The 23,864-nt window shown below is 47.0% G+C and overlaps 1 protein-coding gene across 1 annotated transcript; it reads left to right on the forward strand.

The window, feature by feature from the left end:
- Positions 1-870: 870 nt before the first annotated feature.
- LOC147637641 (uncharacterized) lies at positions 871-23,460 on the forward strand. Its single transcript, XM_086799465.1, has 6 exons — positions 871-1,439; positions 1,526-3,270; positions 3,377-3,831; positions 4,154-4,197; positions 22,037-22,752; positions 22,913-23,460. Exons 2-5 carry the CDS (start codon positions 1,652-1,654, stop codon positions 22,658-22,660), a joined length of 2,742 nt encoding a protein of 913 aa, XP_086655591.1. The 5' UTR covers positions 871-1,439; positions 1,526-1,651; the 3' UTR covers positions 22,661-22,752; positions 22,913-23,460.
- Positions 23,461-23,864: the final 404 nt, after the last annotated feature.

A 23,864-nucleotide genomic window follows, 5' to 3' on the forward strand; every position in this document is an offset into this window, starting at 1 on the left:
ACGCGCCTATTTGTCAACAGAATCCATACACGAGAAAGGAAATCCCACACCTTCTTTGCCATCGAACATGAAATGAAAAGATGCGGGCATGTTTCCAAGCATGTAGTACAAAACACACAATTACCAAAAGCAATCTGCCGCTTTCGCAACTGGTTCCCCAACCAATGGTAGGTCTCCAACTAGCATGTCCCATAAGAACACCTTCCCTTGCCTTGTAAGATTACTTCCTTCCACCAAGCTCTACTTTTCTTGATGTTCCATACCCATGTCCCCACTTGGGCGCCGCTCGGGACACGCGGTCATTGCCCCACGTTGGGCAGTCCCCCTCGTATGTGGTCCCAGCTGGTCAGAGAGCTCTGCTATAACCTTCTCGGTGATCCAACGCTTATCTTTCACCATCATATGATACACTTGATTTGTTGTACATTGGACAATGTCTCGAGGCTTTCGAAATGCCCAATCTAACTAAGGTTGCTAATCCTCCGATTGAGATCCTCTCTCTCTCTCTCTCTCTCTCTCTAGATCCGGGAGATCCTTCAGAGATACAAGAGTGCCCCTTCAAAGGCAGTGGATACGTCCCTTTGGAGATACAAGAGTGTTGCTTGGGATACAAGAGTGCCCCTCCACAAGCAGTGGATGTGGAGAGCCTCTATACAGTCATAGATGTGGAGGACCCACTTAGATCCCCACATTGTACCAACGACACTTATAGGGTTGTTGTTGCTTCTCTCATCTATAGTTTTTTATATAAAGTCATGGTTTTTTTCCATGATTTTGTCACTTATTGTAACACTTTTGGTCACATAGACCCAGAAAGGCAGAGCAATATGTAACGAACTAATAAGGTTTTTTTTTTCGAATTTGTGGCTATTTTGCGCAAATCTAGTTTCTAAATTAGTGGATTCGATTTTTGAATTTCCGTACGGAAGAATAGACATTTCGGTCTTTATGCATTGGACGAAAGACTGTCTGGATTCACCTTCCGCATCCATGGCGGGGCTCTGCTTCCAAACTTCTTCCGCCTGTTAAAGCGCGTACGCTATCATTGCCGTCTCTACTACCTGCGGCTATGGTTTCTTAAACTCCTTGTCTGAGCATATTCTCTCTGGACTCCAACCCTAACCATAGCCTGATCCAAACCGTAGTCTTCAGCCTAATCCTAAGCCTAATTTTAACCCTGATGAAGCTCTCTGTTCTTCGTCTCCGTGTATATTTCGGTTTCTGCTCTTTCATGGAAAGAGAGGAGGGCCAAACCTCGACGCACTTCCTTGCTTGACAACATCAGCAGCTTACCAGCGTCGCTCGCGGCCGTGCTTCATGCAGTTGCATTTTTACTTATCTCGAAAGCCTGGTGATCGACGTTAGCTCCGAAACGCCTGTTTCTAGGGGAAGACTGCTGCTACAGAGATGTCAAGGCAGGCGTTTGGATAGCTTAGCAGGTTAGGGTTTCAACACCGTTCTTTTTACCGTGGCAAGGCCATGGACTGTGAGGGTTTTAACATGTTCATATTTACTCTTTCCACAGTTTAGTGAAGCCGATGGTGGAATTCTGCAGACTCTTAGGGTTTTTAACCTTTGACTGCTCTCTCCGGTTTTGGTTCTGGTTCTCGGTGGTCCTTCAGTTCAGTGACACAAAGCTGATCTCTGGAGAATGGCAGCACGCGAAGCCTCCTACAGTTCCAGGAGTTTTGCCTACGATGGTCCAATGTTGCCGCCTGCTTGTAGAACAGGCCGTGAAACATTACATGAGAGCCCTATTGTGGCCACAGACGTGAGCAGCATTGCAGCACTTGAGTCGAATTCAAATCTTACTCGTAACAATGCCGCTTTGAGATTTGAGAGAGCAGTTATGCAGTCACCTTGGATTCAGCGGCTCAAGCCCTCTGATCAGGCAATTGATTTGGAAGAAGAGTCAACAAAGCCTCCAAAGAAGCAGAGTTATGTGTGGACTCACTTCACTAAGGACTTTAGCAGCTGTAGCAGACGCCTCACTAAGGCATTTCACCATGTGCGTTCTTCTTCTTGGCCTCCTGATGGAGCGCCTCATAAAGACTTAGGGCTCCCTCACATAAAGCTAGCAGAGCCTGCTGACAGCAAAGAACATCATCATAGGCCAAGGGTAACCTTGCCCATTTTGAGGGATGAAAATCTCCATGTCCCTTCTGAAGATGCCACACACAGCAGTGATGCTAGCTCAAGGACAGGGAACTTGTTCTCGAGACACAAAAACAGTGGCAAGGGAGTCTCTGCACTGAAAGCTCTTGTCCCCTGCTCATTGAATAGAGAAATATCTAGTGTGGAAAAGTTCGATGAGCCGCCTGAAGGTGAAAATGGAGATGGTTGCAAGCTTGAGGATTTTGCTTCTCAGCATTTCCAGCATCCATTCAAGGTTGGTAAGAAAGTCAGCTCTGCCAGGGGTGTTGGTGTCTCTCAGCTTATGAATCCAGCTCTACATCCAGAGATTATTAGTGAGAGTCGGGCCCTTCTGAAGGGTGCTGACGTCCATTCCAAGCAAGGATTCTTCTTTTCTGAATCAGTGGACAGAATGGTGCATATTGGGGGTGCCAGTGCAGATGCAGATGGCAGGATATTTTTATCACCTGCTCTTTTGGGTGCTAGTGCAGATGCAGATGACAGGGTGTTTTTATCTCCTCTTGTGAAAGATGTCAATCCATTGACAACACCAGTATATTTTTCTCATTGTCATGGTGTTAAAATGCAAAACAAGAAAGAGTCCTCCGGAGCTTCCCTTGTAAAGCTTAATTGCGAAACAGCCACGCTGGCAGTCGTGTCGGGAAACACTGTGAAAAAGGATGGGCTTGGTCAGGTGGGGTTGTCTAACAGGGAAATATTGGGAAATGATTGTGACACGGGGTCCAAGGCTGGAGGAGACTTTGCATTTCTGCATTCTGGGGGAAACTCCAAAGCCTCTAGACAGTCAGCAGCAAAACCTTGTGTATCCGATGGTCTTTGCAATGGCAGAGCCTCTGACAGATTTTGTATCAACAACAGGTATTCTGCTACAGCTAATGCCTCCAATAGAACAAAAGGAATAAAAGATATGGTAGCATGTGCTGTAGGCTGCAGTACTGTGGCAACAACCACTGCAAGGCCTTCTACTCTGGAGCAAAGCAATGCACCTGGGGCATTGAATGCATTTTACAGGCGAGGAACAAATCTGGTTACATACAACAACCCACTCCATTTGAAGGAAGAGTTGGTCAATAAAATGCATTTCTTGAGTACATCATTGGATGGAGACGATGCAAGGTCTTTGTAGCCTTCCCGTTTCACCACATTGTCCTCAAAGTTTGGTTATTTGCATGTGTTAGAAGGTTTAATTTGCTTAGTTGTGCTCTATCTTATGATGTTGCAGGTCTTGCTTCGGGGAAACAAGCTTGGAAGATTATTGGAACAGTTGGGTGCAACTTTTAGAAGAGCCAGGACCTGTGAAGCCTGAAGAGACTGGCTTTGCAACAGCCAGTTTACCTCAGAATTACTTTCCAAAAGAGGATGGCAAAGACTCTCTCAAATCGACTGCAAATACCATGAAATGTGATGCAACAGAGAAGCTTGAGGATTTTGCAAGTCATAGTCCACATGGATTTGTGAATGTTGACGATGAAAACCAGTCTTCATGTGATTTCCCACGACAAACAGGTTTTTCATCTCTGAAGAATCAGAAGATTTTTTCAGATCTTAAGAAAATCCCAATCCAGAGAAAGCAGACAGGTTGGGGCCAAGAGCATTGTGCTTCAGCTGACATGACTTCCCTGGAGGGGTCAGAAATTCTGAAAAAGTCACAAGAACAGAATCTGCATTCCTATAAGGGTATAGCTGCTATGCCTGAAAGCTAGTTCCATATTCGGTAGTTTTTTTTGAAATTCTTTAAGAGAGTTTATGTGAATCTTTGCTCTGGAATAGTTGATATGAGGCATCAACCCATCACATGCCTTCCTCTTCAAATATGTTTTTTTTTTGACATTGGTGGTTTCCTCATAGAACTACTTAGAATGCAATGCAGTGGCATATAGGCAAGCTCATGAAGATTGGCTGTTCATGCTCGATATGGGGCTTGAGTGATCATGCTTATTATCTGTTAATGCTCGATATGGGGCTTGAGAGATTTTGTTTTTGTGGTGGTGCTTTTCAGGAGCAACAGGAAGAGTGGCTTCACAAGTCAATAATCAAGATACCGTAAGACTCATGAATCTCTTTTCTTGTAGATTGAAAATGATGTGCATGTGTCACATGGGTTGGCCACATAGTTGGTGTAGATGGCATGCTAGGTGTCACTTGGAATTATGCATGAAGATGCTCTTGAGCTTTCAATTGTTGTAATCTTGCTCACTGTATGTGAGATTAGTAATGCAGTTATTTTGATGCTTATCATTATGTTTTTGATAATTAGCTATGCACTCTAGCTCACTAAAAATTTGATATGGTAGCATAGCTTGGCTGACTGTATAGCTAGCGTGGGCCAAATTCAGGGTTTGAGAGTTTCTACTTTGCCTTCTTGAGAGAGAGAGAGAGAGAGAGAGAGAGGGGGAGAGAGAGAGAGAAAAGAAAGAAAATATATATTAACGTCTATGGAAGGCCAGATTGGTCTATGAGACAAATCTGTATACAACAAGTCCATGTCCTGAGTATCATGGAAAGAAAAGCTGAAATGAAAAGCTAATCCTAGTCATATGTGTTAGCACATTCATCCCCAGTTTCTGCCCATTTCTGGTGTCCTTTTGGTCCCATTTGTATGGCCCTTGATTGTGGCCTGGCCACCCCTTTTTTCCATATTTTTTTGGGATTTTTCCTAGCCCTTTTGGTATTTTACCAGTCGGCCAGCTCCTTTGCTCCAGTCGGCTAGCTTATTGAGCTCCAGTCGGCCAGCCCTCCTCACCTATAAATAGGTGGGGCTGGCCTCTTATCATTCATTCAGTCTTGTACATATTTTGCTCCCTTACTTATGAGACTTGTAGTGTCTCTTGCTTGGGACTGTTTTGTTTCAGTATTTTCAGCATAGTTTGCTCCATATCTCTCTCTCTCTTGCACTCTCTGTTCAGCACATTCTAGTGCCACCCTGCTTCCGCTCTGTGCACTCTTCCATGGTATCATCGCTCCCGGTTTAGCAACCTCCTTGCTGCCCCAGTTTCAACACTGTTTTCAGCACCCTCTCCTCTACGTTTTCTCTCAGATTTGCAGCCCTTTGCTGCTGCGTTTTCTGGACAGCACTTGCTGGTCTTTTCGCCTACAGATTGGCTTCATCAACACAGCCATCAGGTACTTGTTGACCACCGTTTTCTTTTCCACATGGAGATTGGACATAGGCGGCGTGTTTTTTTCAGGACAGCAGCCTTGTGTGTGCTGCGTTTTCCTCTCCAGTGGGCTTTCCCCTTTGCAGAGGGGGTCTGTGGTGTTGCAGGCTTTGGTGGCACTCTTGGTACTTGTGGAGGACTTTTCTTCTTCAGAGTTTGTGCGTTTTTCTTGAGGAGAGCCCAAGCTACTGTCCTTGTTGTTGCCTTTCCCTCTTGCACCCTCTGACAACATATTCTCGGGTGCTGTCCAGCCTCTTAGGGCTGCGTTTTGGTGGGAGGAAAGACCCTATATCAGCGTTTTCGGATTTGGACAGTTTTTATCTTTTGAGGGTTGGTCCTATTGATTGGATCAATGATGACAACTTCAGATTTGGCTCCCATACCACTCTCTTGTTATTTCCTTGATGAGGCAGACAAGTTGGATGGTGGTAACTTTCAGTCATGGAAGTTGCAGGTTACTTCTATTCTCAAGGAGTATTGTTTGATGGAGTTTCTCTCGTACAAGAATCGGTGCTTGCCGGACCTTGCCTCAGCGGAGGATGTGTGTCGGTGGAGGAAGACTGACGGACAGATCTATGGCTTTCTCCTCCTGAATTGTCAGGATTCGGTTCTTCGACACTTCATCTATGATCCTAATGATGCTTCTACTTTCTATGTGTGGCAACTGCTTTGTGACCTGTATGGTGATGCCAGTGATCGACAGATGCTCTTTGCTTCTGGGTGCTATGCAGCCAGTGATCTTATGGATACTTCTTTTGGAGATGTTCCTGTAGTGAAGGATAGTGGGCCAGTTTTGCTCATTGCATCTGAGGAGTTTGTTTCTCTTGTTTCCTTGCCTTCAGTTTCTGTGCATACTTCTCCTTGCTAGGATGATATGTCTGGTAATGTTTTTGAGGATGATATTGGGCTATCTTTGCTCACAGCTTCTGAGGGGGATATTTCTCCTTTTGCTTTGCCTCTGATTCTTTCTTCGTCAACCAGTAACCAGGATGTGTTGCTGGTCCCTTTGCCTTCTATTGAGGAGCCTGCTTCTACGTTGTGTAACCAAAATCCCTGAGAGTGATGCACCACTCCCTTCTCCTCTGTCTATGAAGTCCGTGACCTCATCTATGTACAGGCCAAAGAGTGACCAAAATCCCTGAGAGTGATGCACCATCTTTGCGCTCCTTTCCCCACCCGCCCCCTTCATCTCTCTCTCTCTTCGCTGCTTCCATCTGTGTGCCCCTTTCCCCACCCGTCCCCTGCATCTCTCTCTCTCTTCACTGCTTCCATCTCTGCGCCCCTTTCCCCACCTGCCCTTGCTCAAGCCCCCAAGGCAGCAACATACCTATCTGCTGCTACTTGTGTTGCTACTTGCCTCCCCACTTGCAGCTGGCCATCTATGGGGGCCACCAGCTGAGGAGCAAAATCAGTATTAGAAGGGGGACCCCTTCAGTCCAACATGGACAGCTCGCTGGCAACAAGGACTAGAGGTGAGAAGGAGAGGAAATACAGCTCGATTTGGGCAAGCACACAGAAGATCGGCGACCCGCATATCAAAACATGCCTGACCACCATGAGAGAAGTATGCAAAATGCAGGATACGGACATTGAGCACCTACAAAAGAAGCTCGGGGAGAACAAGGATAGTGATGACCTTAGACATGAGTTGTGTGCCTCCATGCAAGAGGAGATGGATAGGTGGAAGGCAGACATGCAAGCATACATGGCAACACAGCTAAGCAAGATGCAAGAGGAAATGATCCAAATGTTGGATGCAAAAACCAGCCACCACACCTCACTAATCACGGAGCTGGAGGCCCAAGTCGCCACCCTTAGAGTGGAAAACGAGACCTTGAGGGCACGTACTCAATTCGAAGAAGGAGAGATTCAACTATCCCTCAATGATGAGCTGAATACACTTAGAGAGCAAATGAAGATCCTCCAGGAACAAGAGGAGAAGAAGGCAAACGAGGCAACCTCATGGGCCGAGGTGATTAAGAAGACACAGAAACAAGTAGAAGAAGCGGACAGCTGGATTGAGGTTGCCAAGAAGCAACGGAACCCACTATCATCCCCAAACATCATCAATATAACACTTGAAGACGAGAAAAGAAGGAAGATTAGTGCATTGAATGTGAGAGTGGTGGGATGGAAGGAAGGAGCCTCGCCGAAAGAGGACGCCATAGCACTATGAAGAAAGCTAGAAATTGCTGATACCCCCTTCGTCGAGGCATGGAGGGTGGGCTAAGACATCACCAAGGACCGCGCACTCATCCTCAAGTTTGCGGGGTTGGAGGCAAGGCAAGCATTCCTTACCAAAAGGCGGGCACTAAAAGGAGAGAAGACTTACCTCGAAGATGATCTCACACTAGCACAAGTGGCACACAGGAGGGAGTGCATGCCATGCATCTTGGATGCACGGAAGGCAAGGAAATGGGCAGTGTACAGCGATTGGAGGGTGATCATCATCGAGCGACGTGCCCAATGACGGTGTGAGACCTATGAGACCAAGCTAGAGATTGCGGTTTGGAACTGCAATGGTGCCTTGAGGACAGATACAGGTTTGTTCGAGGAGACATTTAGAGGAAGAAACTTGGTCTTATACACATAGACTCATCAGTGCCAGGGGAGTCAGCTTCCAAAGGTGAGAGGATACAGATGGGAGTCTGTTCACTGCCCACACCCACGCACAGTAGGGGGTACCCGGGGTCGGGAGGGGTGGCTTTACTATACAGGGAGGAGCTTAAACATGTGATACAGGTGGTCGGATGGGATGAGGCCGCACAGGTTTTGTGGGTGAGGATCCAGACAGAGAGGACCCGAGACATCTACCTTGCAGTGTGCTACTTTGCACCCTCCAATTCTAAATATGCCACCCATGGAGAGTCCCCGTACCTGCTCCTTCTTTGAGATAGATGATCCCATGTACCAGAAGATTGACACGGTGGGTACGGATCTGGAGCGGACATCACAGGATACAGCAGCCCGCACAGAATATGGAGAGTATCTCTAAGCCCTCGGCGGGGCTCATAGGCTAGCCATTTATAATGGCCTGGCTAGATGGCCTAGATTCAACTCCTTCACCTCCTACCCCTTCGGACATGGAGCTAGTACAGTGGACTATTTAATGGGATCCCTCTCTCTGATCCCACTCATTCCGGATGTCACGTGCATCCCGCACTTGGATGCCACGTAGACATTCTGTACAGAAGGTGCAGGACCTGGGATGGTGAACTGGTCCCATGTGAGCCCAGTCCGGGACGAGTCAGCCAGGGATCCATCTCAGTCGTCCGAGGTCAGGTGTGCATTGTCCTGCACATGAGTCCAAGGTCAGGTGTGCACTGTCCTGCACATGAAGCAGTGCCAGTCCGCGCTGTGAGTCTCCCTCTGGAATGATGTCAGATGTTCTGTGTATCTGGTTTGCAACTGGATGCCAGGCCTCTGTAGGCATGTAGGTTTGCATGTAAAGATGGGGCCAGCCCATAGGGCTACCCCAGTACTCTTGCACTCTTAGTATGGGCATGGGGGAGGTGTAGAACCACCCCCAAGGGGCCAGGAGGGCCCAAGCTTTGCCCACCAGCCAAGGCATGGGCTGGAGGGGCTGTCGGCCAGCTGTACTGCTGCTGGACAGGCAGCCGACTGGGTCAGAAACCCTAATCAGCAGGTAGGCCAGGTGTAGGGGCAGTCCCACACCTCTGCGTAGCATGCCCAGCAGCCAGGAGCTGTCCCAGAAAACATGCGCAGGCTGGACAGCACTTATTATAGTGTGAATTCAGTTTATTAGAATAAACCCAGTCGTGGAGCTTTTATTAGATGGCCGACTGGATGAAAGGAGGGGTATAAAAGCCCAGCCAAGAATTCATTGAGGTCATCTCGTAATTCACCAAGTGCTCCAAGCAAACAAGGGCCAGGACAGCCAAGAACATTGCTAAAGCAAAGGGGTGAAGGACTGAAGGTCAAGGGCAGGTTTTCCAGCCAAGAAAAGGTCAAGTACTTTGTATTTGTTTTTCAGATTTACATCATTCTAATAAAGCAACTACACCATCCGTGGTGGGGGCCCTACAGAGGGTAATTGGGACCCAATACTGTGTCCTCTCCATCTCCCCCTTTTCTCTCTATTTTTTTGCACATCGTCTTTCAGTTTGTGCGTTAATTCCGTCGCGAAAAGAGTGCTGTTTTCTGAGTTTTGAAGTACCGATCCTTCTCCGAAGCTTCCGCATATTACAGTGGTATCAGAGCTCACTTCAAGGACAAAGATTCAGCAAAGAAAACCAGAAATTTTTTTTCGCTCGTGTGGTTGGTTTTTAGACACCGGTGGACTACCCCTTTCGGAGTGACTCCTGTCCCTCGAAGGACGGTTGGTTTTTAGCCTCCGGAAGCCTCCGGAAGTCTCCCACACAGATAGTGGATGGTCAGATTGCGTTCCGGAAAGGAATTGCATTTTCCCGCTATGGCGAACTTTGGCGACGAGAGAGAACCAGAACCATGGGACCAGAGTGCACCAGGCAGCCCAGCGAGGGCACCCGGCTTGAGTGTACAAGACATGTTTCAGCAGATGATGCGAGCAATCGCAGACCAGACAACCAAGTTGGATGAACAGAAGGCGCGGATTTTGGCTCTGGAGGAGCGTTCTCGCTCTCCAGCGTCGGGTTTTCCATCTCCTCCTCCCTCTCCTTCCGTATCCCAGATACCAGATCCTCGTCACAGGGACCCTCTCGCAGGGTCACAGCCGCAGCCAAGCTCCTTGCTTGAGATGCAGATGCGTGCATTGGAGATTCGACAACGAGAAGACGACGCCATGCGACGAGTGGAACACGAGCGTTACCTCAGAGCTTTGGACGCCAGATTGACACCGGCGGCGCCCTCGAATCATTTTCCCGAGAAAATGAATTTCAGTAAGTATAATGGTAAACTCGATCCCACTACTCTGTATTCATGGTTACATCAATTTGAAGCTTACTTTGCCGCAGTTAGGAAATCAGATATTGACAAAGTGATCTTAGCTAGTTGGTACTTGGAAGGCGAGGCCATCCCTTGGTGGACTCAGTGGGCTCATGCCCACACCAGATCAGGTATGGTAGCTTATGTGTGGGACGAGTTCGTCCGTGACCTTAAGCAGCGGTTTTTACCGCCCCACTACCTTGAGCGACTCGAAGACGAGTTCAGGGGTGCGCGTCAGAACGCGCAACCAGTCCTTCAGTTTGCCAATAAAATTTCGACCTTGTGTCTGCAATTAGGCTTATCTGATACGGACAAGAAAGGGCAGTTTTTGTATGGCCTGGACATGCAAATCCATTGGGAGGTGCGTATGTTTAGGCCAGCCACCTTTGAGGACGCACTCTCGCTTGCGCAGAGTGCAGAAATGAAACACAATGGTGGCAAGCCCAAGACTTCCCAGCCAGCTTCTCCTAAGGCTAACGCCTCGGGGGGCAAAAGCCAGAACCAGACGGGCTCTTCCCCAGGACAGAGCTCGGGAGCCTCTGGCTCCAAGAACTCGAACAATGCGTCTAAGCTTACTCCAGACTAGAAAGCGGAGGCAGGCAAGACAGGTGGCAAGTTAAGTGCTGAGGAGCTTTCTCAGTACAGGAAGGAGGGTAGATGTTACTTTTGTCACACAAAAGGTCATACTTCTCGGGATTGTCCGAAGAAGCCTCCAAAGGCCGCCGCCGCCTCCACAGCTTCCGTGGTGAGCACAGCTCCCCCACAGACCCTAGCGGCTACCCCTAGTTCTTCAACCCCCGGTGCTTCAGTTGGAGCAATTATTAGCCGGGAGCTCGAAGATAAGCAGAAGGGCGCCCATGACCAGGAGTATGAGCGCAACGAATTGCTCAAGTCCTTTGGCTACATAGGTGGCCAGAGAGTCGTGGTCTTGTTTGACAGCGGCAGCACGGAGGATGTGGTCACGGAAGAGGCCGCTAGGCGTGCCCGTTTCGAGCTGACTCCGGTGGACAAACAGGTTGAGGGTTTTAGCACAGGTATGACAACGAGCATCAAGTATGAAGCTCTAGGTGCTAAATTAGTGATTCAGGGCATAGAGTTTGTGCGTGACTTTATGGTTGCCCCTCTTGTAGGAGCAGACATAATTTTGGGTATCCAGTGGTTTCACAAGTTTCTTCCTGATGTCAAGTGGGACAAGCACACGTTCCAGATTGATCGGAATGTGTCAAACACCCCGGTGACCATTAAAGTGTGAGCCAGGTATTCCAAACTTTCCGCTCATAAGCCACTTGCAGGCTAAGCGAGCAGTCAATGAAAGCAACGAGCTCTATGTCAATGAAAAGAAGTCAGAATTTTATCTGTTCCAGGTACATTACTTGGGATATATAATCAGTGCTGAAGGCATTCGACTTGATCCGGCTAAAGTGGCCGAGATTGTTAACTGGGAAGTACCTCAGACCGCTTATGACATTAGATCATTTGTAGGTATATACCAGGCATATTCCACCCACATTGACAAGTTTTCTGATCTCTCGGCAGACCTCACCGATCTGCTAAAGGGAGTGAAAACAAGGAGGCAAAAGATTCGAATGACTCCACGAGCGTTGGAGGCATTCCAGAACCTCAAGGTGGCTTTGTCAGAAGCGCCTTGTTTAGCCCTTGCCTCATGGGACGAACCATTTTAAGTGATCACCGATGCGAGTAACATCGCAATTGGAGGTGTATTGCAACAGAAAGTCATCCGGTAGCTTACATGTCTCGTAAGTTACTGCCCGCCGAAAAGAACTACTCAGTCTATGATCGTGAACTCCTAGCAGTTATACAGGCCTTGAAACATTGGAAACATTTCCTGTATGGCCGTGACTTCGAAGTTCGCACTGACCATCAGGCATTGCGCTGGATTCAGACAATGCCAAGTGCACAGTGGAGTGATCGACAACACCGCTGGAGTCAGATATTCCAGCAGTTTGGTGGCATGATTGAGTACCTTCCAGGAAAGGCCAATCCAGTGGCCGATGCTTTGAGCAGGAAGGGACAAGTATATGCGATTCAGACCACTAGACTGGACCTTGTTGGTACATGACTAGAAGACATGAAGCACACGTACGCGGATTCCGAGGAATTCGGTACTCAGTGGGAACAGGCATTGGATGCCACAGGACCATGCCATTTTCTGATACGCGATGGTTGGCTTTACTACAAAGGCCGACTGTGTGTCATGAAATCATTCCGGGCAGCTCTTCTCCATGATGCCCATGACGCCATTACAGGTGGTCATAGGGGCATGAATTCGACTCTGGAGAAATTAGAACGGCAATACTTTTGGCCAAAGATGAGGCGTGATGTGTTTACATATGTACAACGCTGTGACATTTGTCAAAAGGTGAAAGCTCCTCGTGGAAAGAAGTTAGGGTTGTTACAGCCTTTGCCAATTCCTGAGGGTCCTTTCCAGGACATTTCGATGGACTTTGTCACAAATCTGCTTCCCAGTCCGAGTAAGCGTAATACACAGTGTTTAACGATTGTTGACAGGTTCAGCAAATTTGTTATGCTTATTCCTTGCAGGGCCAATGTGACCGCCGAGGATGTTGCCCAGCTATTCATTCGGCATTGGTACCCGATTGGTGGGATTCCTAGGACCATAGTGTCAGACCGAGATGCCAAGTTTACCAGTCATTTTTGGAGGGCATTGTTTGATAATTTTGGTACTAAGTTGAATTTTTCCAGTGCATTCCACCCACAGACAGATGGCCAGACAGAGATATATAACCAGTTGGCCTTTGATGTACTGAAGTGTTATGTCCACGATCAACAAGGTAAGTGGGAATCGTTTTTGCCTTTAGTTCAAGCTGTTTTGAATGACTCTTTTTCTTCAGCTATTGGCAGGACTCCATATGAGGCAGCGTTTGGAAGGCCTTTCCAGTCGTTAACCAGGACTTCGTCTTCAGTACCGGAGGCAAACAGAGTAACGGAGTCTTACCAGGAGATCCTAGAGTCCGTTAAAGACAGATTGGCTAAAGCGCAAGAGGCCTACACTCGACAGGCCAATAAAGACCGAAGGGACATGAAGTTTTCGGAAGGAGATTGGGTGTATCTTCGGATTATGAAGCAAAGATTGAAACAGGTGGGCAAGCGATGCCCAAAGTTGTCTTTCAGGAGCTTCGGACCATTCCCCATCCGGAAAAAGATTAATGAGGTGTCTATGCAGTTAAAGCTACCTCCGAGTTGGACTATGCACGATGTATTTCATGTCAGTTGGTTAAAGCCATATGCAGGTCCACCCCCTTCAGAGGTCAAAGACGAAGCGGAACCAGACATCATTGATGAAGCAGAAGTAATGGTTCCAGAACAGATCCTTCTGCACCGTTTCAAGCGATCCTTCTGCACCGTTTCAAGCATGGCTCAGGCCGAAGACTACGACAGTTTCTCACGAAGTTTCAAGACCGAGGAACTCATGAAGCGGTATGGCTCGACAAAGAGTTTTTCGAAGACTATCCGGCATTATTGACGGATAGTTTGGAGGCTATGCAGCTTCGGTCAAGTTAAGCAGAAGGGGATGTCACGTGCATCCCGCACTTGGATGCCACGTAGACATTCTGTACAGAAGGTGCAGGACCTGGGATGGTGAATTGGTCCCATGTGTGCCCAGTCCGGGACGAGTCAGCCAGGGATCCATCTCAGTCGTCCGAGGTCAGGTGTGCATTGTCCTGCACATGAGTCCAAGGTCAGGTGTGCACTGTCCTGCACACGAAGCAGTGCCAGTCCGCGCTGTGAGTCTCCCTCTGGAATGATGTCAGATGTTCTGTGTATCTGGTTTGCAACTGGATGCCAGGCCTCTGTAGGCATGTAGGTTTGCATGTAAAGATGGGGCCAGCCCATAGGGCTACCCCAGTACTCTTGCACTCTTAGTATGGGCATGGGGGAGGTGTAGAACCACCCCCAAGGGGCCAGGAGGGCCCAAGCTTTGCCCACCAGCCAAGGCATGGGCTGGAGGGGCTGTCGGCCAGCTGTACTGCTGCTGGACAGGCAGCCGACTGGGTCAGAAACCCTAATCAGCAGGTAGGCCAGGTGTAGGGGCAGTCCCACACCTCTGCGTAGCATGCCCAGCAGCCAAGAGCTGTCCCAGAAAACATGCGCAGGCTGGACAGCACTTATTATAGTGTGAATTCAGTTTATTAGAATAAACCCAGTCGTGGAGCTTTTATTAGCTGGCCGACTGGATGAAAGGAGGGGTATAAAAGCCCAGCCAAGAATTCATTGAGGTCATCTCATAATTCACCAAGTGCTCCAAGCAAACAAGGGCCAGGACAGCCAAGAACATTGCTAAAGCAAAGGGGTGAAGGACTGAAGGTCAAGGGCAGGTTTTCCAGCCAAGAAAAGGTCAAGTACTTTGTATTTGTTTTTCAGATTTACATCATTCTAATAAAGCAAATACACCATCCGTGGTGGGGGCCCTACAGAGGGTAATTGGGACCCAATACTGTGTCCTCTCCATCTCCCCCTTCTCTCTCTATTTTTCTGCACATCGTCTTTCAGTTTGTGCGTTAATTCCGTCGCGAAAAGAGTGCTGTTTTCTGAGTTTTGAAGTACCGATCCTTCTCCAAAGCTTCCGCATATTACACCGGAGTTGACCATCTCTCCTCGCCCCATCAGTGTTGCAGCCAACCATGCATACCTGGCCTTCTCCCTCACATGCCGATACACCATGCAACCACCTGCTTTGCCTCATCACCGTCCGAGATACCACTTCACGAGAGAGACCTCTTCCATCTATTCTGGTCATGTCTACCGCATCCTCTCCTACCTCGACCCCCACATCCCACTTGATGAGCTTACTACACACCTCTCAGCCACCCTCCATACGTCCGCTGCAACCGCCTTCTCACACTCCAGAGCCACCCCTACATCACTAGGAGGGATTGTCCCACAGAATAGCTGGTACGACGAGGAATGTCGTGAGATCCTAGCCCGTCTACATCGGGAGATGGCACTAGGATCCACCACTCACCAACTTGCGCGAGTGAACTTTCGACATCTCACACGGGGAAAGAAGAGAGCCTACCTAGCCAAGCTTGAGCAGGAGCTATGCCAGCTATTTCTTGGAAGGGACTGTAAGGAGGCCTAGAGGATCTTCCAGGATCATTGCCTGCCAACTCCGATTACTTCACCTAGCACCTGGCACACCTGTCACCTCTCTCTACCATGTCTCCGAGCAGCCACCTCTCCCCCATCCACCCGAATCTCGTCCCCCACACTCTTCCTTCTTTCACCTCAGCATGGTGAGAGATGCTATTGACAGGATGCAGATTGGGAGAGCACAAGATCATGATGGACTCCTCACCGAGCATTTCTCCCATGCTAGGGACACGCTAGCCCCTTTACTGGTTCACATGTTTAACAGGGCTTTATGTGACGGCTTCCCCGTTAGCTGGTCATCGAATACTATTGTACCTATCTTGAAAGCAGGTGACCCCATGGACCCCAACAACTATAGGACTATCATGATTGGTCACACCTTGGTCAAGATTTATGGTTCGATTTTGGAGCATGAGCTTAGTAGGGAGAGTTTTCTCGTTTGGCATTTGCACTAAGTGGAGAGTCATTGGCTTGAGTTTCTGGGGTTATTCAAGAGGACTCTTCTCACGTGCCATTTGCATTGGGTGGAGTATCTTTAGTGTTTGATGGCAGGGCAAGAGGACACATTATCAGATTTGTCTTTGTCTTGGGAGGATAGGCCAGTGGGTTTATCTTCATGGTACACAGATTTCTTGGGAGATTGTACTGACAACAACGGGGGTTATGATTTTGGTGTATCAATTTGGAGTATGTTCCACAGGATAGACCTACAGGTGCGCAATACTAATGGATACAGATTTGGTGCAGCGTTTCTGAGAGGTATTTCTCTTGGTTTTGCTTTCTTCATTCATAGTGCATTGGAGCTGGTGCAAGGAGTTTGTCTACTCCATCTGAGCCAATGCATTAGTGGCTGGAGTTTGGACGGCAGAGATTTGCTAGGCCGTTCTCATGATTCCAGCCTCATGGAATTTCCAGATCAGATGCCTAGCTACTGCAAGATGCTTTTAGAGTCTAGACGACACACATAACAGATCAAAGACTTAAGGCTCAACAAAAAAGGCCACCCTCCAAGGGATGCTGCACGCATGCATGCACATGCACACCTTAACCCTTCATAGTTGCCAGGTGTTCAAACAACGTTTTGCATCTATAAGGGGGAATAAATGTGCCTGAAGTTCACTTGGAAACATCTAAACTTTGTGTACATGTGTAGAGCATGCAAAATTTGCAATTTTGGTCATGAAAATCAAACACTTTGCAATGTGAAACCTGTTGGAATGCACATCGGAAAATGAGAACTGTTGTGAGAAAGAAAATGCAGAAGTGTAGAGAGAAAGAAGCTGTATAAACTCTGCTATATACACAAGATCCAGTACAAAATACAAGTGGGGGGCAAGGGTGGTATTTATACCACTCTATGTTGTTGGTCGGCCAGCCCAAAAACAGGCGACAGGTTGCAGACATGTCCACGATTGGAATAAAACCTGTCGGCCAGCAAAACATGGCAGTTGACTAGGAGAAAACAGGTGAGCGAGGACAACATCAGTCGGCCAGAATAGGAAGTCTCCCATGACTAGCAAAAATTGAGAAAACAATGGAAAAATGGAGACTACTCGTAACTCTGGCAGGCACACCCACAAAAGAGGCCCTCACTCCCTATTGAATAATATGGTACAGATAGGAGATGACTGTTAACACCCCTTCTTAGCTCCTGGATGTGGAACCAACCCCAGTGAGCTGGAGTGTTGCCGGAGCATGGCCTGAGGTACAGACTTCGTGAAGAGGTCCGCTGCATTGTCCTCCGTTGAACAATAAACAAGCAAGATGTCACTAGTTAAAATCTTGTCATGAACAAAGTGATATTGTATCTCTATGTGCTTGGTCCGGGCATGGAAGACCGGTTTCCGAGCAATAGCTATACAACTCATGAACATACCGTTGCCGAGAAACAAAGAACCCCCTCTGGGTCTGCCAAATCTCCAATTCCAAAAAGAAATGGAGTAAACCTAAGTCGGTCATCTCAAACTCCTTTGGTAAGGCAGTCTTCGTCACAGCTATGTGCTCCACATGACCGTCGGTGAGAATAAGATCATCCACATAAAGGATAATCAAGGTGACCATACCGTGTTCCGGAAAGAGATACAAGTTAGGATCAGCAACTAATCTAAAACTTGTCCGTAGAAAGAAGGAATCAATCTTCTGATTCCAAGCCCTGGGAGCTTGCTTAAGACCATACAAGGCCTTCCATAACCTGTAAACCATCTCCTTTGACCCCAAAACCTCAAAGCCTGGAGGTTGCTCAACATACACCTCTTCCTGCAAGTCACCATTAAGGAATGCAGATTTTACATCCATCTGATATACATGCCATCGTTGAGAAGAGGCAAGGGCAAGAGCTGTATGAATCGTGGTCATCCTCGCTGTCGGCGCAAAGGTATCCTCATAGTCGATGCCAAGTTGCTGAGCATAGCCCTTATCCACAAGTTTGGCCTTGTGCTTGTTCACCGACCCATCAGACGCTTACTTGGTCTCATAGATCCACTTGACGCCAATGAGACGGACGATGACTCCCAAGTGTTATTCTTCTCTATGGCTTCCAGTTCCACTTGCATGGCTTTCCTCCAAGTCTCTTGGGAAAGAGCTTCCTTAACAGAAGTGGGCTCTTTGTCTCGAATGATACGAGACATCAAAGCATAATTTACCTGTAACAGCTTCTGTGATTGACTTTTATCACGAACTTTGTGCGATCTTCAAGGTCCATCCTCTGTGGTCCACTCGGAGGGATACTCCGTAACACCTGACCCTCGAATGGTGTCCAACAACCACTTTGGCACTTGACCAGAACGTGGAGCCTCCTACTGTTGGGGCTCATCTCCAACCTCGAACTCAAACTTTACAACTGACTGAGACCAACTAGTTGGAACAATAGCCTAAGAAGGATCCTCAAACTCATCTGGTTCTCCAAGAAGTGGTGGCTCATCAACAGTGGAAGTTGGAGCATGCTCATCAAAGACAACATTCCTACTGACAACAACCTCGTTCCGTTGTGGGTCATATAATCTTTAGCCTTTGGAAAGAGAGTTATATTTCTGGGACTTTGAGTCAAGCTTCCCCCTCTACTTCTTTGGAATGTGAACATAGGCATCAGTCCCAAACACACGAAAATGGGTAACATCTGGTTTCTTGCCAAAATAAGCCACATATGGAGTCATCTTTCGTACTGAAGTCGTCGGAGATCAATTGAGGGTATGGACAGCCGTAGCCATAGCCTCTCCCGAAAGTGGACAAGGAAGATCACTTTGCTCCAGCATCGCCCTCGCCATCTCCACCACAGTCGAGTTCTTACGCTCAACTACTCCATTCTCTGAAGGCGAACCTATATTGGCCAGCTCCCGCTTGATGCCATCCTCCATACAAAACCGCACAAAAGCATTAGAAGAGAACTCCCCTCCTTTGTCAGCCCGAAGAGTCTTTACTTGCAATCCAGACTCCTCCACCATAACATGCCACTCCTTGAACTGAACAAAGGCTTGGTCCTTCTGGGAAAGAAAATAAACCCATGTAAACCTGCTACAATCATCCACAAGCAGCATAAAGTACAAAGAAGCTTCCAAAGATGGGGTCTGCATAGGTCCACACAAGTCAGTGTGTACCAACTCCAAAGGTTTCGAAGCCTGACTAGTAGCCTACTGCCAACATTTGGCAAGCCATCCACCATTTGGTCTCGGAAAGCCCGCCATAGCGCATCCACATTCAAGTGGCCAAAATGGAAATGCCACAAATTAGTAAGTTGAGTACCTGTTAGAGAAGAGAGTGCTGAGAGTTTGTAGATCCCATTCTCCACTCCACCTTCCCAAACAACTTGGTCTATTGCTTTGTCCCGGACAGCAACAAAATGCTCATCAAACTCCACCCGTATGCCAGCCTTGCAAATCTCATACACTGACAAAAGATGAAAACCAAGAGCTAGGACATAAAGAACACGGGAGGAATGCTTCCCCCCTTTGCCATCGGGAATAATCTCCAACTTGCCCTCACTGTGAATCGGGATAGTGGATTTGTTACCAATGAAAATGTGACCTGGCTACTGTCGAAGAGCTTGTAATAACTCTCAAGAAGGAGTCATGTGCTTGGAAGCACCACTATCGAGAATCTACTCCCGAGTATCTCTGGCGGTGAGACCAACTGCCTCCTTACTCGAAGAAGATGAAGCATCTGTATCCATAATCTCCAAGGTGCACTAAATCTGGAGTCTTTGCAGCTGCAACTAAAGAATCAACACTCTTCTCGGTACTCCACTGAGGACACTTTCTATAATAGTGACCCTTCTAGCCACAATGGTTACAGGTCCCGCTTGGTCTTCAAAGCATCACGCTTTGAGTCGGGCTTCTTGTCGGAAGACTACTTCGATGAAGACTTCCCTTTGCCCTTATTGTTGTTGCTGTTGCTGTTGCTGTTGCGGCCTTTTGATTGGCTAGTAACGGCCTCAAAACCTCCGCTCTGTGGAGGGTTCGTAAAACGCTCTTCCTGGTCCAAAACCATAGGCACAAGCTCCTCCCATGTGATGGTGCTGAGCCTCCCATTGGTAATCAAAGAGGAATAGAAGGCTGAATATTGAGAGGTCAGATGAGATAGCAGAGTGACGGCCATATCCTCTGAAGATATCTCCTTCCCAGCCTGAAGAACCTCTTGGTGAAGAGGTTGGAGTTTGTTTATGTGCTCCCACATCATCGAAGACTTTGCAGAATTCATCACTCGCATTTGCACTTCCAAGGAAATCTACTTCATGAGTGATACCCTATTATACAGAGAAGCCAAGTGCTGCCAAATCCCTCGGGCCAGCGTTGTGTTTTTGATATGATTAATCACGTGGGTGTGCAATTAAGGAAGACGAAAGAATGCACACGGGCATTGACACGATCCCATAATTGTGCCTGAGCCTCCCGTTCTTTCCTAATAGAAGGCAAAAGCTCCCCATCCTCCAACTCTGGCCGTGGAACACCAACCACAATGAAATCAGCCAAGTCGTAAGACCCCAAGACAGACTCCATCATTACCTTTCAGATGCCATAGTTGGTCCCGTCCAACTGTTGATCCACCGGGAATGCGGAGAGAGCGGGGATCTTTATATGCTTCTTAGCCATCTCAAGCAAATTTGCCATCACAAGGGTTCACAAGGTCTTGTGAAGGGAGGTGCGTGGGAAAAAAATTGAAGAAGAGGTTGCAAACACTATGCAAGGTGGCTGTCCAATAGTGATGGCTGCCTTCTACCTGTTCTCCAAGTCCGGAACAGCCCAAGAATTCTCCAATGAGCACCAAAAAATGGCAAATACTCAAGCTCTCACTGTCTCCAGGCTTCAAGCCACTTGGGGCTCTGATACCATGTCAGAAAATGAGGACTGTTGTGAGAAAGAAGAACGCAAAAGTGTAGAGAGAGAGAGAAGCTGTATAAACTCTGCTATATACACAAGATCCAGTACAAAATACAAGTGGGGGCCAAGGGACCCTATGCTGCTGGTCAGCAAGCCCAAAAACAGCCGACAGGCTGCAGACATGTCCACGACTGGAATAAAACAAGTCGGCCAGCAAAACATGGCAGTCGGCCAGGACAGCAGCAGTCGGCCAGAACAGGAAGTCCCCCACGACTAGCAAAAACTAGGAAAACAATGGAAAAATGGAGACTACTCCTAACTCGGGCGGGACACCCACAACAGAGGCCCTCAATCCCTAATGAGTAATATGGTACAGACAGGAGATGACTGTTACAAAACCTGATGTTTTTAATTGTCGTTGAAGATTTTAATAGAGTTACTGCTAGAGAATTTAGAGCCCAAACTTCACGCAAAATTCAGATAGATTGAAGACATGTACATATTCATGACAGTCTAGCCAGAGTTGAAGATTTTTACAGCTAGAGAGTTTAGAGCCTGCATGCAAAATTCAGATAGATTGAAGACATGTACATATTCATGACAGTCTAGCCCAGATCTGGTCCAAGATTGAAGACTATTTCGTGATTCATTCAAACTTCAAAGTTCCATGGCCATTTACCAAGTGAAGAGCCAAGTCAGAAAAGTAGTAAAGCCAACACATGTCAATGTGTATAAGGAGCTCAAAATAACCTAATAAAAAATGGGACCCCAATGCCTTTTATAAATTGGGAGTGGAAAAGAAACATGCGAAACGTATGAAATATTTCGTACTGTACCGAGGGAATATAGTATAAACCCCCAGCTTCCCCCGCCCCCCGCCCCCCTTTCTCAGGACAGCAGGCCATGGTGGACCATTTTGCTTATGGTGATCCATGAGTTTGATCCCCCTCATGTCTATCACCAGACAAGGTCTTGAAATGGATTTATAACGATTACTATCTTCTTGGCACACTTGAGAGTTTCCGCTTAATTTTTTAATTCACATCATGATTCGATTAGGTTAAATGACACACCCTGCACATCTTCCACCACAGTACTCACATTTGGTCTTATTGGTGGTTTCGGCTGGCCAAAGATGTTATAATAAACCTTTTTTTATATGTCTCTTCCCCACATGCCCGCCTCCCTCACCCGCCCCATTCCCCACAGAAAAAAAAAACTGTCCTGTAAGAAACTCAAGCTTGCGTAAGCATGCCCATGCCAAGCAGAGTACTTAGTTTTGTTTGAGATCTTTTTTTTTCTGTACTCGAATTATGAGGTTTGACAAATAATCATGGTAATCTATTTGTTTTGCAGAAATTGCACCCTCGGTTCTTATACAATAATACTGCCAATTCAGAGACGAATTTTACTCATCAATCACACAAGTTCTGCAATAATGAGAGAACAGGTGAGGCTTTCAGTGGGCATCAAGCCTGGATTCAACGTTGGCGCTCTTCTGCAAACTTACGTGCAATGTCGGGGAAGGCCTCAGTGCTATCTAATGATTTTAATGGAGACTTAAGCTCTGATCTCCTTGTGAAGCTCCCTGTGAGCAGCAACTCGAGTTCATGGTGTTCTGTAGCACCTAGCTACAAGGGGAACACTACCATGGGCTGTTTTGACAATAACTTGACAGAATCTGGCAGAGAAAGTAACAAGCACATGGAAGCGTTAGCAGCACATTTGGATTCTGGTTCAGGATCTACTCCTTGGGGTTACTTTCCTGCACACAGGAGTAATGTTTCATTAAGGGGCAACTGTATGGCTCCAAGTGTTGAAGCTATGGCCATAGTTGGCACTACAGCTAGCAAGCTGCATATGTCCTCATTGCAGAACAGAGGGTCTTTTTCGGTTTGGAGAGGTCTCTCTGAACATGACAAGGGCATCACCGAAGACAAGCTGCTGCACTCGATGGATATGGATGATCTGGATATTTAGGAGCGCCACATTGGTGATTGAGAACTTGCATGGGCGTCTACAACTTCTGTTTAGCAAGACCTCGTGTCTTAGGAATGAAGCCAGTCTATCAGGTATATGTTCTACTTTGAAACTTAGTTTGTCATCGGTAATTTTGTTAGTCAGTTTGCCATCTGTTTACATGTTGCCACTTACAAGCTGTCCAAACTTGATTGGTAGGTAATGCTGTTTTGGCATAGCCACTAGTTTTTTCTCATGGATATTTTGTTACAGGCTTTTACACCATGGAACTGCATTGACAAACCAGGGAAACGCACTTTCATTATTTGTTTTGTGGACTTCTATCAGCTGTGAGATAAATCTTTACAGTCTGTCTCACTCCCTTTGCTCAAATAAAAAACATTTGGGAGGTCAGCTAAAGCAAATTTTTTGCGTCCCAGTGGAGCTTGACTACTTCATTGAAATGCAAGCAATATTATGCAGCCAAGTCTATAGGAATGAGACACACTTTGGCAATCAGTACGTTAAGAAAGGGTTGCTCTATTCAAGATACTTGAAAATTAGGTTCTTATTAGTAGGTCTTCTACAGTTGAGGTTTGAAAACACTTCAAACATTTCTAGTAAGGTGATTTTTCTATCAATCACATGTTTCATGTGTATCATTATCTATGAGTTGATAAAGGTGGAAAATAAGTGCCTCATAAGAAAAAAGTGGAAAATGAGGGCTTGATGTACATACATGCTGTCATCAATTACATGTTTCATGTGTAAGCATATCAAAAGGCCATTTTCTGTCTTGAGGCGACATGTTACTTTTCAAACCCATTTCTTCGTCTTGTGCTCTTTGCAAGCCATATGCTCTCTTGCTAATGTGGATGCTAGAAAGGCCATTCACTTGTGGTATTAATGACATGGTAGCACTTGGCCTCATGGTAAAGACATGAACATAAGGTGAGCTGTAGCATTTCAAACAGGTTCAAGTCTACATCATGGAGAAGCAGAATTGCAACATGGGTGTATGCTCGTGACAGAATATGTTCATTGTTAGATGTAACACTCTATGCAAGTAAGCATGAAAAAGAAAGTGGCTTCATTAAAGTGTACACGAGTGAGCTGTGATAAGAAATTAGACTCATCAGCAAGGTTTTTTATACCTTACATTGAAGAATGTTGGAGGATCATCCAAAATAACTCAATATAGCCCCAATCCATCACTTGTAACACT

This window comes from Cibotium barometz, chromosome 6 (assembly GCF_041138505.1).
Source record: "Cibotium barometz isolate CiBa-2024 chromosome 6, ASM4113850v1, whole genome shotgun sequence".
Classification (NCBI taxonomy): Eukaryota; Viridiplantae; Streptophyta; class Polypodiopsida; order Cyatheales; family Cibotiaceae; genus Cibotium; species Cibotium barometz.

Excerpts from the sequence above, each read along its gene's own strand:
- LOC147637641 (XM_086799465.1), top strand. The coding sequence starts at position 1,652 with ATGGCAGCACGCGAAGCCTCCTACAGTTCCAGGAGTTTTGCCTACGAT. Across the intron at positions 3,832-4,153 it reads GAATCTGCATTCCTATAAGG|GAGCAACAGGAAGAGTGGCT; the intron begins GTATAGCTGCTA and ends GGTGCTTTTCAG. Across the intron at positions 4,198-22,036 it reads AAGTCAATAATCAAGATACC|AAATTGCACCCTCGGTTCTT; the intron begins GTAAGACTCATG and ends TTTGTTTTGCAG.